General features: G+C 42.6%; 1 protein-coding gene across 3 annotated transcripts; it reads left to right on the forward strand.

The window, feature by feature from the left end:
• The first annotated feature begins 1,345 nt into the window (after positions 1-1,345).
• Positions 1,346-16,769, forward strand: PRPSAP2 (phosphoribosyl pyrophosphate synthetase associated protein 2). Of its 3 annotated transcripts, XM_040574851.1 has the most exons (13): positions 1,418-1,533; positions 2,267-2,308; positions 4,010-4,129; positions 4,713-4,863; positions 5,963-6,015; positions 6,135-6,201; positions 7,176-7,348; positions 8,288-8,403; positions 11,679-11,734; positions 14,068-14,216; positions 14,917-14,987; positions 15,414-15,560; positions 16,088-16,769. In XM_040574851.1, exons 4-13 carry the CDS (start codon positions 4,745-4,747, stop codon positions 16,244-16,246), a joined length of 1,110 nt encoding a protein of 369 aa, XP_040430785.1. In that variant the 5' UTR covers positions 1,418-1,533; positions 2,267-2,308; positions 4,010-4,129; positions 4,713-4,744; the 3' UTR covers positions 16,247-16,769. The 3 variants fall into 3 exon arrangements, with proteins under 3 accessions (XP_040430786.1, XP_040430785.1, XP_040430784.1); XM_040574852.1 differs by lacking the exon at positions 2,267-2,308 and having other exon boundaries at positions 1,346-1,533; XM_040574850.1 differs by having other exon boundaries at positions 1,426-1,533; positions 2,267-4,129.
• The last annotated feature ends 179 nt before the right edge of the window (positions 16,770-16,948 follow it).

A 16,948-nucleotide genomic window follows, 5' to 3' on the forward strand; every position in this document is an offset into this window, starting at 1 on the left:
TGAGGGCACAAACAAGCTTACGGTCTCCCTGCTCACATATTTCAGACAGATGTCTTTGCTCTGTGAGAATGCTACAAGTGGAGAGCTCTGCACCTGGCAGCTGCTCCGTGGCTCCAGGTTAAATTGCTCTCCTGCCCAGCTTTGACTGCTGGAAGTGGAAAAGGAGACAACTGATGAAGTGTTAGAATGCAAGAAGCAAATATTGTGAGCGATGGGGAAGCACTGGTGTGCGAATACTTGAAGTGGAAAATACAGCTCATAATGGTAGAAACTGTTTCAAAATATTAAACCGTAAGTTGTTGTTTTTCAGGTGCATTTGGTGAGAAGTCCCAGCAGCTGTGCCTTTTCTTCCTCTTTCATGGTATGTAAGTATCTGTTCAGGTGCTCCAGGCCTTGCTCATATGCTCCCTGTATGTTGCAGTCCAGGAATAAATAAGTATAATTCATTTGTGAGAAAAGCTGTGATGAAAAGTACCCGATTTGTACCTTTACTCTAAATGTTAAAATTCTGATCCGTATGTAATAAAGTGCTGTTGATCTTGGGCACGCTGACAAGCACAGCTTAAAACAGCTTCTAGCCAGGGAGCTAGGGGGAAAAGGATCAGAAAAGGAAAAAGGGTTGGTGCTTGAGTATTTACTTGGAGGGGAGGGAGGAAGAAGGGACAGATGGACAACCCTGGCAAGAGCCTTATCCTCCTGAATTTATGCAGGATGACTCTAAAGTTTGTCAAAGGAGTGAAAGTACACATAGCTTTTGTCATGGATGCTGTCCTGTGATAAACCTGGGCTTTTAAAGAGTGACTAAACCCATCCTCTTGCTGCAAGTAATGTAAAACGCACCTTTATTCAGTTTAACCCAAGCGTGTTATGCGGGGGGCCTTGGCAGGACTCTGGACAAATAGTGTATGCTTTGGACAGTGTTTACAAGGGAATCGAGGGACCACTTTTTGCTGTTGTTGTTTTTGACTTTACAGAACATCTTCGTTCTCCACAAACACTGCTGGATCAGCTAGCAAAGGCTGTGAATGGTGAAGCCCCTCCATTTTGCTGGTGGAGCCCACAGCAGCGCAGCCAGCCGCCCCTCTGGGAGTGAAACCTGGCGCCATGCAGACGGACATCTGCCTGCTTATACCTCTGCGAGGGGGCTCTCGCAACCCGGGCGGGGGCCGCCGCCCACCTCCTGTGGTATTTAAAAGGAGAGGGAACGATAAAACGCAGATTTGGTACTGGGAACCCCAAAACACCCCCCGTCAGCATCGCGGGGCCAAGATGGCGGCGGCGGGGGCTCCCCTCAGCCGCGGCGCGAGGCCTTGGCGGGAAAGGCGGCGGGGGATTGGGGGGGGGGGGGGGGGGGTGAGGGCGTCGCCTCGCGCCCGCCCCTCGCGCTCCCCCCCTCTCCCGCCCCCCCCCGCGCGGCGCCGCCATCTTGCGAGCGGCACAACCGGAGGGGCCGAGCTCTGCCGCTGCCTCCGCCTCTCCCCGACCCCTCCGGCCGGGCCGCTTCTCCCGGGGCCGGGGGGCCGGAGCCGGCAGGTAAGGCATTCACCGAAGGGGCCTCTCCAGCCCGCTCAGCCTCGCTTCAGCCGGCTGCGTGAGGTCAGGGTGCCCCCTTCCACAGCGCCCCCCCGCCCTCCCCCTTTCCTCACACAGGGTCCGCCGCCTGAGGAAGGGACTGCGAGGGCCTCGCCTCAGGGGGCTCTGAGGGAGGGAGTCCCCCTCTGGGGCGGCCCCTTTTCCCCTCTCCAGGGCAGCCGGGGGCTCCTCGCTCCCTCAGGTGAAAGGGGAGCAGCGGGGGTGCCCCCAGGCCCCCTGAGGGAGGGGAGGGGATCCTCAGGTGCAGGAGGGGCTGGGGGTGCCCCCCAGGAGCAGCTGGGGGACACAGGGAGGTGTGGGGCTGAACGGGCGACCCTCTTGCCATTTAGCCCAGGGGGACCCAGCCCTATTTCTGGGGCTGGGGTAAATTGCATCCCCTCGTGGGAAATGGGGTGGGGGGGTCTGGTCTGCCCCCAGCCCATGGGGATCACAGGAGCGGTGCTGTGGTGGTCCCAGGCAGTTATCGCTGCCTCCGTGGCTGTTTGTGCGCGCACACTGATTTTGTGGAGGTGTAAAAGCCTGTGGAGGTGAAGCAGGTGGAAATAGGGCTCGTGGTCATCCAGTCCTGTAATTGTTTCTATCATCACGTGTTTGCGTAGCTGTGTGCAGCCCGAAAGAAAAGGTAGGAATTCGTGGGCAGTGCCTGCATTGTGATGCGTGCGTTCTCTTCCAGTCGATGCTGGCTTGGAAGACCTGCCCGCCTCAAGCCAGAGAGGTTTGTGGTCCCACGTGCATTTGTGGATTTGTGTCTTCACACACCTAATAAAGTTTTTGTGAGCGTGCTGTCATCCCAGTACCCTACTAAAGTTTGATACATCAGTGTTACTCTGCAGACAGGACTTCTCCCTGCCTCACACACTGTGTAGCCCACTTGTTGCTGCTGAAGTACATCCACAAGGAAACTCCTTGGCCTATGGTTATGAGAAAAATCATCTTCAGTGTTGCTTGTGGATGTCAGCATCATATTGTGGAGTAGAATACATCCTGAATGATGAACAGAAAACAACTCTTGTCTTTCAGCACATTCCTTAATTCCCCTCATTTTCCTAATCCATGTAGAAAGGAGGTAACATAACTGGAAAAAAATCGTCATAAAAAAACACCATGTAAATATTTCCAGTACTATTTGAAAGCTGTTTTAACGTTGTTGCCATCTGATCATACAGGAAGGGTACTTCCAGGTGATGTTCCAAAACCTAAAAGCATTTCTAGTACATGCCCACTTTGTTGGATTTAAGATGTCTTTAACGCCATTATGAATGTTTGGCAGGCCACCTGGGAGCCGTGGAGATTAAGTGTGTAGCGGAACGAAGGAAGAAACATGAGCTAGGAAATGGAAATTGATTTTTATTTTCCCTTAAATTGTGGGGAGCCTAGTTTGGGAGGGATGTAGGTAAGCTTTGGGTTGGACGTCTGTAACCACTGCCTTTTAGGATTTGGGTGTTGGTTTATTTATTTATTTATGTTTCTTTTCCCAAATGTCTGAAAGTACAGGCAGAAAGGGATAGGGTTTTCCTTTAATGGCATAGGATATGGGCTTGTGGTATACCAGGGTAAAGGGTGGATAGATAGATAGATACACACACACACACAAGGTAAGGGTGTACCGGGAAGCCATGTATAGGGATCCTACTGGGTTCTGCTGGAGTCAGCAACTGGGCATTCAAATTCCGTTGCTGAGGTTGTCCCCGTTTGTGTTCTTTCTGCACGTTTGGGAAGTTTTGACGAAGGGCAGGTGTTCGTTCACAGCAGCTGAGCATAGCACGGCCTCTTCGTGAAGGGGTTGGCGTTAGGAAGTTCCCGACTTAACCCTGGCTCCTGACGGAGGATGAATGGGGTACGCTGCTGGGACTAGGCCAAACCAAGCAAGAGTACTCCAGGTTGCAAAGGTGGGCTGGGGTAGTTTTTTAATAGAGCTAGCCAGCTGTGCCCCTAAGTATGAAAACTTTTTTTTAGATGCTGTTTGGGAGCGCTTGATAGTCGATAAGCCTTCAGTTTTTTAGAACAGCTACGGGTGGCTTGAAGAATTAGGTTTCTCCACAGGGAGAGGTTTGCCAGGGCAGTTACTGATTTATCTGAACTCCCATTTACTTTGTTTTGAATTACACAGCTCCTATTTGATATTTTCAGCCCCCTACTTAGTGCTAAAATGCTATACAAATGAACTGTTTGTACACAAGTGAGGTGCTGTAGCTTAGGACTTCTTTGGCTGCTGGTAAACATTGTTTCTTGTATTTGAACGAAATGTTCTATTAGAATAAATAAAAATGTTATGTTAGAATAGGGCATGAAAATGTGATGTTTCAAAAAAGAATAAAAAGTGTGAAGATGGAATCCCATCAATTAGTGGTGTTTACCTTTATTTTGGTGGAAAATGTATAGATTTCCTCTTGATGTTCTTCTCCTGTCTTCACAGGAGAAATATTAGTATCAAAGAATGACAACAGCTGCTTCTTCAAGTGGATGCCTTGTGCAAGAGGTCATTATTTACAGCTACCAGCTTTATTGAGCTCTTCCTTACATTTCATCCTTATTTGTAAGTTTATAATTTATTGAAAAGAGGTGGAAAGATGCACAGCTATGGAAATAGACTCCTCTAGTCAGTTTAGCAGAGAGCTAGGGCCTAAGGGCTCTCTTGGCTCAGTTCTGCCTCTGACTGGCTTTGTGATTTTGAAAGTCAGCGTTGCTCAGTTCTAGAAAGTGTACTGGAAAAGAGAATCCGTGCTGCTAGATGATAGCCTGAGGAAAGCATTTAATAAGCAAATAAATAAATAGCCAACTGTTAAGATGTTGTCTAGGGGAGATCCTTTGGAGACCTGTACTGAAGCATTTTGCTGGTGGGTGTGTAAAGCCTGGGGACAGGAGAAGGAAGGAAGAGAGGCACAAGTCCCTTCTTTGTGCCACATTATTGGTGTGCTGAGCTAGGTCTGTAAACATTGTAGCTTGTGGGTCACAGACCGTTACAAGGATATCTTCGTGGTGCTGTTAAAATGTTGGTAAATAGTAAGAATGATGGAGAATACAGGATTATGGGAAATCCTTCGCTGTCTAAACAGAGAGAATTTGTTCATTTTTGATTTTTAAAGCTGTGGCTTTACCAGGCCTTTGCTCTCTTCCAGTCTTCTAGGAGCGGGAAGACAACTTAGGTTTGATGTTTTGTGTGCCATCAACTGAAATTGGGGCCAACATGAATATAACGAAGGGAGGACTGGTGCTGTTTTCAGCTAATTCCAATTCATCATGCATGGAACTATCGAAGAGGATTGCGGAGTAAGTAAAATCTGCCTCCAGGGCAGCTTCGGATCTTGGTGCCATTGTAATGGGACTTCTTTTAGTGAAGACTGGTTTCTCTGTTTTATGGTAGTTACACGGGAAAGCTATCACAGCTGGGATGAACATCTGGTGTACAGTATTGCACAGCCTATTTCAACAGGTCGATAACAAAGAAAGTAACTTGTGATTAAGGTGTTCAGTGACAGGTTGTGATTGTCTGTAGTGTGTTTTTGAGAGTGCGGGAAAACTAATGTTTGGGTAGTGTCAAATACTCGTGGCATGAGTTTTCAGCATGTTCTCAGCCTCCTTGTAACAGTTTTCGTAGGAGCAAAGCTAGATCTGTCCTCACTGTTTGTTTTAGCTGGGGACATTTGATTAGCTTTAAATACATGAATAGCTTTGGAAGAGCTTGTATGACTTAAGTAATTTTTTTCCTTGCTCTTGTAACAGTATTAGGATGCACAGTGCAGAAGTACTGTGTGCTGTGGGGTTCTTCCTGAGGCTTATGCACCCAAAGTTAGATACAGAAAGGCATCATGCCTCGGAATGATTTGGGCATGTGTACCTCTTATATTTTTTTCTACTTTTTTTTTTTTTTAGTGGTGATGGGCTGTGCTAATATTGAAATGGAATAAACGCAGCAGACACTAAGATTTCCTATTCCCTCCAGACTGACATAGATCTATGGAAAAGGATGCTTTTAAAGTGGACTCTTAAGCATTGTGAATGTTTGTTGTCATCTGTCTACATAGATACAGAGAGAGTGCAACATGTATAATGCGTGTAAATATATATACACGTGAGAAATTGATACATAATTTAATAAGCAATATTTTTTATTCCTTTGGTTGTCCTTTGGAGCTTGACGTAAAAACGAATTTAGCTTAACCTCCGGTGCAGCTGTGTTAAGAGATTCCCACCATAGTAACTGGTTTTAGTGTTTGGGGTTTTCTTTTCCCGTTTTTCTCCTCAAATATGGCATTTCGAGTAACTATCACAACTGCTTTAATGGTTTTGCTCTTTAATGGGCTTCTCATTCATTTAGCCCTTCATTTTCACTTACTGACTTCTGGTTTTAATTTTTCTTCTCCTGCAGGCGATTAGGGGTCGAGATGGGGAAGGTTCAGGTTTATCAAGAGCCAAACAGAGGTGAGCATTTCATGGGCAAAACTGGAAACTTAACCTAACTACAGTCTGCCTTTATCACTGGCCCTTTCTTGATTCCGTTGCATCTTGCTCCTGCACATCTTACCTATTTCTCTTGACAGAAACACGGGTGCAGATCCAGGAGTCTGTGAGAGGGAAGGATGTATTCATCATCCAGACAGTTTCAAAGTGAGTAGTTGTTGAGAAGCACTGTACTAGTGTTTTGATGTGGACTGTCCATAGGAATGCTTCTGTTCTAACTTTTCTTTGCATATTATGTATGTGACACAGTATAATAAGCTTAGATTAATTACAGAGGCTTCTCTTTGTGTGCTTTTTTTTTGTTTTGATACATGCACAAAGAAGACTTCAGTGTAAGCTAACTTCTATTTTCATTTTCAATGAAAATGTCAATGAAACTTTCCCCATGGTTTCTGTGTTCTTTCGCTAAGTGCATTCTTTTGCTCATGACATTCTCTTTAAATTCCTCCCTTTTCAGCTACCATGGCTCCAGCACCATCAGAAAGCTCTAAATGTAGGAGGAGCATTTCCTAGGCAATGTGTCCTGTGGTTCAGAAAAAAAGTTTTGTTGTTTTTGTGAAAAGAACTTTAAAAATGCTAAGACTTTTTTTGATTTCTAATGGCACCGGAAATAGTAGGTCTTATAGTTGATGACTGGTTCTCATCCATAGATACCCTCTTAGTCTTCTCGTTTAGATCAGAAAATAGATGGCAGTTAGTAAATATTTAGCCTGCTGTTGGCTTGAACAAAAGAGAAGTATGTTGTAAATCTGATTTTTTTAAAGGTTATCGATACTGAAAAATACATCTATTTTGCTTTGTGAGCAATAGAAATAGATGTTGGAGATAAAATTATGGTGTAGTTTGTCGCAGCAACATGCTGTATTACCAAAAGCCTGAAAATGGAGTATGCTGAAAAGTGCTGAATTGACCAAAAAAAGGTGAAAATAATAACGAAATGTAATTCTAGTAAAGAATTAAAATGCTGGGTACAGGGCGCTTACATCCCTAGGTGTGCAGCTGGATTTGCAATGAAGATCTCTCTCACTCTAATACAGTGAAGTAATGGATGTAGATATTGTGTTGAATTCAGCTGCAGGATTTTTATGCATGAATACAGAACTAGACGCTTCTCATTCCAGGGATGTGAATACTACGATCATGGAACTCCTGATCATGGTGTACGCTTGTAAAACATCCTGTGCCAAAAGCATTATTGGAGTGATTCCTTACTTCCCATACAGCAAGCAGTGCAAGATGAGAAAAAGGGGCTCCATTGTCTCTAAATTACTGGCTTCAATGATGTGCAAGGCTGGTAAGAATGCAGGTTGTTATGAAATAATGAAGGAAATGGGGGATCCCACGGGCAGCGCTCAGATCCAAAGAGGTCTGCGCACAAGGTGGGACTTTGTTGAAAAACTTTGCAGTTATTTTTAGTAAGTTTAAAATATGCATAGAATATAACTAGAGATATTTCTAGATGGTGAGTTCATCTAAAAATAAACAAATCTCGCAACATCCATTTTACATTGCATCCTACTGTACTGGCAAGATGAGTCTGCTGCTTTGGGCTGTGCTATCCCTCCCTCATAATGCTGTTCTTGGCCTTTCTAACATTTTTGAGCAGTTGTACTTTGTCATTTCTAGTCTGTCTGTCTTACCTGTTGAATACTTTGTTTGTCCTTTATATTTGAGTTGAGGTGGGAGAATGCATTTATTCATTTTCAGCCATTAAGACACTTTATTTCCTGCTTCTTTCCTTTTGCTTTCTTTCCCTGGGAAGAATTGGCAGTTACGATGAACACTGCGATCTGGGTCTTATTGTGAGAGAAGAAATGTGGCAACGATTAGAATTTGGGCCCCTTTCTGAGGAGTTCAGAACTCCAGTGTTTGCTGTGTTTGGGTCCCACTAGGTGGTAGAGGACCGTTTATCTTGGTCGTGGTTCCACGTTGTCGGGTGTAAATGGAGAAGGAGCATACCTGCCTCAGTGTGGCACTACTGGTTCAGTTATGTGGAGTGTTGTGAGGTGCTTGTTGAAGACCCAGCAGCACTTGGGAAGCAGGATAACCCTTGTGTATTTAAAAGGCACATAGTTACTAGGATTACTGAAAGCATGTAGCATAATATTCTTGTTTTAATGTAGCTTAGAAAATTTGTTCTGAACAAACGTATTAAACTTATTAGAAATAAAGCGGGTCTGTTATTGCTTGCTTTTCTTGATGTGCTTCTTCATGCGTCTTTTTTTTTTTTAAGGACTAACTCATCTCATTACCATGGATTTACATCAGAAGGAGATACAGGGCTTCTTCAATATTCCAGTTGATAACTTGAGAGCATCTCCATTTTTACTACAATACATCCAAGAAGAGGTGAGGAAGGCCTACTTTTACACTGTTTTAATTATTTTTTGTCATGTCTCAAGGCTTGTGAAACAAATTCCTGTGAGAAGATTAACAATTCAAACAGAATTTTAAAGTGGGGGAGGGTCGTGTTGGGGCAGGAAGTGGTGTGGTTGGTTCTTTTCCTTCCCAGAGAGGCCTGATTTTCCTTTTCATGAAGAACTGGCATTTTATTTTCCATGTAAGGATGCTGTTCTGCCATCTTATACATATTCTCCTAATTAATACGTGTATATAAAAGAGCATTTTTCTATTCTGAATATCCTCTTCCTTTCCTGTTTCCAATTTCCTTGCTATTTACAGGATGGAATGCTGGTGTAGGTGTAATTTATATAGCATTATGAAAATATTTTGTAGGCTGACTTGTAAACGATGAGAGCCTATCCATCCTAATCTGAAAATAAGAACAGATGACTTCTGTTGTGGGGAAATCTCCACCTGCTGTTTGTTCAGCATGTCTTGACTTGAGGGAGCTTAACTTCTGATGTTCTGTGCAGCCATTTCTCCATCTTTGAAATGGATATTACTTTTATAAAGTGCTTTGAGAAGTGCTACTGGTAGATTCATGTGGACAAATTGTGCAGTTGGTAATTGTAGGTGTAAGATGTGGATTATGTCTGCCTAATCATCATTTGGAAGAAAGCAAATTTTTTCCTCCTGGTGAGAAGAAAATGTATAGTTTGCTCTTACTTTTGAACTCTTTTTTTTTGTAAAGAAAAACTGAACTCTTTTTTTTTTTGTGCATTTTTTTTGTAAAGAGAGATAAGTGCCTTAGTTTGAAAAAAGAAGGAGAAAAAAAGGATTTTTTATGATACTTCTAAAATTTTGTTGGGGAATCAGTTACCATTTGAATGTGTCATTACAATTGGTTTGGTAATTTGTCTGCCTAACAAAGAGGAAGATGATAGAACAAAATTCCTGGCTCTGGCTTTGCCACGGTCATACATCTTGTGCACCAAGACAGAAGTATTGCATGTTGTAATCAATACATAAGTTTTTTTTTTAAAAAAGTGGAAAACCAGATGTGTAGACCGAAGACAAGTTGTGCCTTTGTATGTTACTTGAACCTGTGGACTAAGGTAGGTAACAAGGTCATGTTCCTAGTGTAGTCTTTAAGCACATCTTGATACCCAAAGTCTTAGTGTTCTACGAAGAATTGCTGCAGCTTTGAGTCTGGTACTCCTGGTGCTTTCTAACAAATGAATGCTCACAGAGCTCTGCTGACGTACGTGTAGAGAGGACTTAAAAGATCCTTTCAGTTTTTAATTTCTTCATTCCTCTGCTTGTTCATGAGATGATTTACTAAAACAAAAGCTGGCAGAACCTACCTGATCACACGGGATCTATGCTGGCAAGTACTTCACTAGCCAAGTGATGTGTAGTACCCCTTTTGTGAAAGATTCATCCCGTGCTGCTCCGGAAGAATTTAGTATTCATCTCAGGCTCCCGGTGACAGCAGCTTGCTGCAAATCCTGCACTGCGAATGCCACAGCATGAAAAATGTTTCAAGGGGGAGTTGTGATGGGATATGTTGAATAGCATGAAATAGAGTCCGGCTTGATAAGAACGGAGGTCATTTACAAAGCATTTAGCTGGAAGTTGAGAGGATGAGGCCGTACAGTCGTTCCCTGTCAGAAAATTATGTGTAGGTGTGAAGGGAGTTATTTGATGTTCTGGGATGAAGTCAGTCCAATCAGTGAAACTCATTTGTATACGGATAAGTTGGTGGTTTTCCTTTGTATGCCTAGCAAATATTTATAATTAGTGTCTTCTATCTTCCTTATGTGTACATGTTAAGCTCAGAGTGACTCGTTAATCTCGGAGTGACATAGCTCTTTGTTACTAGGAGCTGTTGATGTCTTGCTGTCTCTTGGATGACATTTCTGGCTTTCTGACTTCATTTCGAACAAATTTGATAATTTGGCAGGGGAAAAATGAGGCAATGATGTCTGAACAAGATCAAAGCCTTTATTATGTCAAATGACAGGCCCTGCCTTGTCCATACCTTCCATCATGTTAATCTTCATAGCCTGTTGTTTAAGCATTTGTAAAGGACAGAACATGCTGAATTCCCAGTATTGTAGGTGGAGTTGGTAGCACTGCGGATTATTAATGCTGTCTAACTCGTCCTCTGAAAAGCTCTCATTTTCAATTGGTTAGGCCCGTGCCAAAATTCAGAACTTAAATCAGCATGGGAAAAAATTCTTTCAGATACAATGCTTTTGGAAACACTCAGCAGCTATGGTGTGTTTGAGGATGAGGCTGTGGAATAACTTACCTTGCTTGTAGTTGGAAAAAACAAGTATTTCTGTGTTTTGGAGCTGCTGTTTGACATCTGGCAGCAAGATTGTGAGCTCCGTGTCAGGGTCCTGTCCCTCCAAATTCATCAGGTGACAGCTCTAACAGATCAATTCTCAGATCTTTAGCTAAGAGGCTTCGGGCCCGCAATACTGGGGTTTCCCGTGGATTGGATGTGCTCTGCAGGACTTGCTATGGCAGCTGCGAGTGGCTCTGCGTTATTGTTATGACAACTGCTGCAAGACCAGACAGGTTCCGTGTGTGCTGCGCTCTGGCACAGATTGTCCCAGGGCAGCGCAGTGAGGGAAAACGCTGAGTTCGCAAGGAAGGGGCTGCAATGAGATACTGAAGTGAGCCCAGGCTGCTGGTGGAAGGCCTGGAAGTGCCGGCAGTGGAGTGACAGCCCGTGGCTCCTGTATGGGTGCAGTGAATGTAGAATTTTTATTCCTTTTAATGGTCCCTATAAGGAGTCATATGATGTGGTGGAGAGGCCTGTCTTTTTTTTTTTTGTTGTTTTACTCTGAAAAACAACCCTGAAATGAGGAAATGGATTAAATGCTGCGTTTTCAAGTGATTCAAGCCTGCTGTGTGCATGCACAAGACAATTTAAGTCAAACAGGAAACTTTAGTTTTGATGGTTTCCTGTTTTTAATACTTGCCTGCGTAGCCCATACGTCCTTCTAAGGCAGTTACTTTTGTGTGATCTGTATATAACGTGGTGTTTGTGAAAGGTACAACTTTAAGCTAAAATCTGAATTTGCTTAACATCTGGATTTACGGAGGTGTGAACTCTCAGTATGTACCATGGATTCTTGAGATTGCTTTCTTACGTTAGGTACGATATTAAATGCTTAAAATTCTTTTAGCAAAATGAAGTTCTGATTCTTACTGAGTTGAAATTTGTCTGAAGATATGAAGTAGACATTGCTATCTGTTATTTACTACAGATACCAGACTACAGGAATGCTGTAATTGTGGCCAAATCACCTGCGTCTGCAAAGAGGTGGGTACGATCTGCTCTCTTGTGTTAGAGCAGGAAATCTCTATCCTGATTTTGTTCTTAGGGTCAAGTGAAGGACAGATATTCAACAACTAAAAGATGCGGCCTGCAACCCCCTGCCACTTACACTTTCAGATGTGCAGTTTTTACATCGTCACAAAATCATAATAAATCTAAGCAGAGGTTAAAAAACAAATAAGCTGATGTGGTAAATCAGTGCAGGGCTTATGATAAAGAAGCTACTTAATTATATGATATAATACTCGTGTACATTTACGTTATGAATTTCCTACTGTGAATGATGAAAAATCGCTAGAAGTGGTACACCACTAATCCAAAGTAATTGCTTAGCAAACAGCTTAGAACGTGGTTGATCAGATCCTAAATGCGGATGACTTACCGTCTGGCACGGTGGAACAGGGTTTGATGATTGAGACTGTTTTCCTTGTGAAGTTCTTGTTGGCCAAACAATTGTTCTTAATTCCTGTAGCTTTTTGGTTCACTATACCCAATCTATAGAATTATACCACTCTGAGAAGGTGGTAAAGAGTTGGATGATGATTTCAGAGGTAATTTATTTGCTGTGGTGACAAACTAATAAATTGCTGAGAGGTTACCTAGTCTTTGATGCCAAGGAGTCATGATATTCTTTGTAAAAACAAACAAACATTGTTTTATATAGTAAATCAAAAATGCTTTACTTTGTAGAAGTACAGTGAGGGGAACAACTTGTCATCTTTGTTTCGCAATGGTGGTACTTATGTGATTTTTTTTCTCTTTTGGCCAATTACTTTACATTTGCTTGTCTTTGTCTCCTTTATTTGGTGTCAGTATTGCCTCTTGGGTGTAGGCAGGCATTTGCTGAAGCATTCTCATGCTCGTCAAGTAACTGTGTATGCCAGCAAATGACCTCACTTAAGTTGCACATGTGTAGGAAAGGAGACTTTTGCAGGAGAGGATCCCAGAGCTGTGTTTGTACAGCTTCTTCACGTGTGCATGTGAGCATTTCAGAGTAGTCTGAGGGAGGCGCATTGTGTTTGGACAAGGGTGGTTGAACTCTTCAGCCTAATTAAGGACAACGCTTCACAGGTGAATACTTGTGAAGGAGAACTTATTCTTGATGGAGCTTCTGAGCTTATTGGAAAATGAATAAATCATTTAACTGTTGCTTTGAACTTTATTCAATGTAATATTGCATATTTAAATCATTATTGTAGTTTCACTGATACGATTATGCCTTCTAAGTCATAACTCTTAAATATGCATGGAATCATAATTTATCTGTATTTAACCTCTTGAAAAAAAATAACTGTATGACAACCGCAGGGCAGAAGATTCTCCATTTTTAATTAACTGAGCATCACAATGAGCAAATCACTCGGTGGAGTTGTTTGGATAGTGGAACAAGGCTTAAGGTTGAAGGAGGTGATTCAGGCCACAGGTCCTAGATACTAAGGTTAGAACAAAGTGACGTGCTGGTCTCACTTTGACCACGAGGAGAGCAGGTCGCTGTTGTAGGCTAGATACTGAGCTCCAGGGTGTGCAAGGTAAGGTAGGGCGAACGTCACTGCTGCATTTTACTTGCTGCTTGTCGTGTCTGGGTTACGAGTGCTGTCTGTGAATTTCCCATTTTCCTGACTCTGTTTTCCACACTTATCCAGCCAACCTTAAACTTCATTACATAAATTCCTAACTTCAGTCAAATAAATGCTGCATGGTGAAGGAACTTTTTGTAAGTTTGTAGAAATGTGAGCTGTTTAAATTTCAAGAGTAGTTTGTCAGGCAAAATGATTTTGATTTCTTTTCTGTAGGATATCCAAGGTTACGTGTCAGAAGGTCTGGGATATTGTCTTACTTAGTCCACGTCTTGCTAAAAATAAATAGATGAATATTTGTTTTCTGTTTTCATTTGAATATTTTTTTCCTATTTAATTAAATGTAGGCAACCCAGACATCTAGGCTGTTCTTGGTGACTGTTAGATGAGACCAGCTAAAGCATGGGATCTCAAGAATGCTGAAAGCCAGGAAATGTTTTTGACCGCTGGGCAAAACAGAAGGGAATAATCAGATTTGTGTGACTTTGCGGCATTTGTCCTGATGCTTGCAAGGCCAGTGCGGATGCTTTCAAGGTTATTTCGACTCTCACAGGCCTGGTGGAAACAAGATGCTGTGGGATAGGTGATTTCTTCTAGGTATTTTCCTACAATTTTAGGATCGGTCCGTTTTTCCTCTGAAATTTTAGAAATGAAGTGGAAACGGATTAGCAATGTATGTATCTAAATTCTTTTAATATGTGTATATATATATGTATCTGTTTTTTAACCCTTTCTCTACAGGGCACAGTCATTTGCTGAGCGCTTACGGTTGGGAATTGCTGTCATTCACGGGGAAGCTCAAGATGCTGAGTCTGACATGGTGGACGGTCGACACTCACCACCTACAGCCAAAAACGTAGCTGCTATTCATCCCAGTTTAGAGATACCCAGTAAGTAAGTTTGTGTGTGAGAGCGTTCACGTATTGCTTTTTGTGGTTTTGGGAGACGGGTGACACTGATGGCACCGTCAAAGAGGAGCGATTCTTTATAAGAACATGAGGAAGGGGAAAGGTTACTATTTGATGCTTTTTGTCCATGGTTTTAGTGCTAGGCTGGACGTGAGATCTGTGCCCTGTGTGGGAGGAGCTGTGCCACCACAGTTAGTCAGAAGAGCCTGTGGCAGAGAGGCCACGCTCTTTTGCCAGTAGGTTTTAATGTTTGAGTTTTGTTCTGGGACACAGAGCTAATGAGCTGAGTTGAGCTGGGTTTGTGTGGAGCCGGATCAATGTCATAAGCCTTGACAAGGGAACCTTGCTGAACGTGGGCGTGACCTGTAGCTGTGCCAGCAAAACTTCATCGCATGAAAACCTAGCTTGGGTTTCAGTAGGCTGATTGAACTGGTTGTGCCTGCATGCCACTCTATGCATGTAGTTAATACTTCTTCAGTAAGCTTAAAAAAAAAAAAAAAAGGTATTAAACTCTTGCTGCTTTTCCCAGCAACACTGTAATAGTTGGAATAGTTGTCACCTCACTTCTCGCTAACACAGTGGTGACCCACGCAAAGCTGACATTTCCACACTTGAAGTAAATTGTATAAACCTTCCTTTTTTTTTTCTACCTCTATAAAAAAAAAAAATTGCCATTGATCAGTGCTGATTCCCAAGGAAAAACCACCCATCACAGTTGTTGGCGATGTAGGAGGAAGAATAGCTATCATCGTGGTAAGTAACATTCCATAGCTTTTGATAAATTATACTAAATATGCTGAAGTTACAAAAATCGAGTATATTTTTGCTATGTCAGCAACTGAACTTTAATGGTGGGCTTTTGATACTGCGCTTTTTATACCGTGAGGCAGTAGTCTGCACATTTACTGAAGCTGATTGTGTGAACTACGGAGTGATGTTACTGTAGGTTTGGACGCTCTGTTTTTCCACCCTAATGCTCGCCATCTAGCTCAGGTGTCAGAAGAACAGCATCAACAAAGATGTCCATTTTGCGTTGGACGTAAACTGTTACATTTGAAAAAGATTAGAGGTCATTCTGGGTGCACTGCGTTCGTTATCCATAGGTAGCTTAAGACTACACGTTGGTCTGAGAACGTGTTGAACCTTCACTGACTGGAGAATGCCGTCTTGTTTTGACAGGACGACATTATAGATGACGTTGACAGCTTTCTTGCTGCAGCAGAGACCCTCAAGGAGAGGGGGGCTTACAAGATCTTTGTAATGGCCACGCATGGCCTGCTCTCTTCAGATGCTCCCAGGCTGATAGAGGAATCTGCAATCGACGAAGTAAGCGTGAATTCTGAATGGCTAGTCGGATGGTCTAGTTGGTTTGTTTATTTTTTAAACAAGCATTTTTCTCCTGATAATTCTTAAAATATACTGGCGTTAAGAATTTAGGTGGGATGTTGCTGGGTTTAGGCTTTCTTACCGTTGAATTGTACACTAGAATATTAGCACGTATGCATCCTTAACCTACAGCAGTGGAAAACCAGGGAGGGCTGGGAGATGACAGACTGCTGGTATAAGCAGACTTTTCCCTTCAGTGTGGGGGATATTTTTGTACCTTCCTCTGACCTTAGGTGTCAGAATGAAAGGAGGGAAGGATATTGCCATTAGTATCCCTGGATACCCAGTATAGCAATGCGTAGCTCTTCCTAAGATTTGGATCCTGACAGTGATGTAAAATCTTGTTCTGTTATCAGCAAGGGTGGCTTCCTGGGGACTGGAGGACAGACATTCCCTTTCGCAGTTCTGATATGGGAGGTGGAAAGCGTGAAGCTGTTATGACTTTCTCTATTTTTTTCTTTCTGTAGGTGGTGGTTACAAACACGATTCCACATGAAATACAAAAACTCCAGTGCCCTAAAATCAAGACCGTGGATATCAGCATGATTCTCTCAGAAGCCATTCGCAGGATCCATAACGGGGAGTCCATGTCGTACCTTTTCAGAAATATAGGACTGGATGATTAATGCATTTTAGTCTAAAGAAACACCCGGGCCAAACTGGAAGCGAACAGATAATGAGCTGTGAAGCATCATGCTTATCTTAATACTTCTATTGAGCCACTTTTTGTTTTCTCTTGGTTTAAGTATCAAGGTAGAACAGTTTCTAAGAGCTATTTTTTCTTTGCAGATTTTTTTGGGGGGGAGGGATGGGGGGGGGACGAGTAAACATTTTACAAAAAACTGTTCTAGTTGCTTTTAGGTTAGTTGCACTATATACATAGTGGGGGGAAAAAAAAGAAACACAAAACACTTGAGGCAAGAATTTGGCTTCTAAATTAAGCATTTCTTTTCCAAAGCTGCTTGCTACAAGTGCTTTAAAAGATAATAAAATGAAGTGACTGTATAATATTTGCATTTTAAAAGCCAAAAAGGTTGTACTGTTGTATGCAGTTAGGTGATTTTGTAGGAGTGCTTTTATAGAAAAGCATATGAAATATGCACCTGTATTTATTTTCTGCGACAAAGAATAAAGATTTGTTTTGTGTGAGCTTTCTAAAAATGTTTATACAGTAGTCACTCGTCTTCTAAAGTGTCCCCCCTTAAAAATGATTTGCAGATCCTATGGTACTGAAAGAAATCAAGAGGTGAATTGATTCTTTTATGCTAATGTGCTGCTTGGGAGCGTAAACAGGATTCGGGCTTTTCTCGGCAGCGAGGAAGATAACA

Source organism: Cygnus olor, chromosome 15 (assembly GCF_009769625.2).
Source record: "Cygnus olor isolate bCygOlo1 chromosome 15, bCygOlo1.pri.v2, whole genome shotgun sequence".
NCBI lineage: Eukaryota > Metazoa > Chordata > Aves > Anseriformes > Anatidae > Cygnus > Cygnus olor.

Bases quoted from the DNA above. Each gene is read 5' to 3' on its own strand.
- PRPSAP2 (XM_040574852.1), top strand. From the start codon at position 4,745: ATGTTTTGTGTGCCATCAACTGAAATTGGGGCCAACATGAATATAACG. The intron at 6,016-6,134 runs GTGAGCATTTCA...TTCTCTTGACAG, and splicing joins TTATCAAGAGCCAAACAGAG to AAACACGGGTGCAGATCCAG. The intron at 7,349-8,287 runs GTAAGAATGCAG...TTTTTTTTTAAG, and splicing joins TTCAATGATGTGCAAGGCTG to GACTAACTCATCTCATTACC.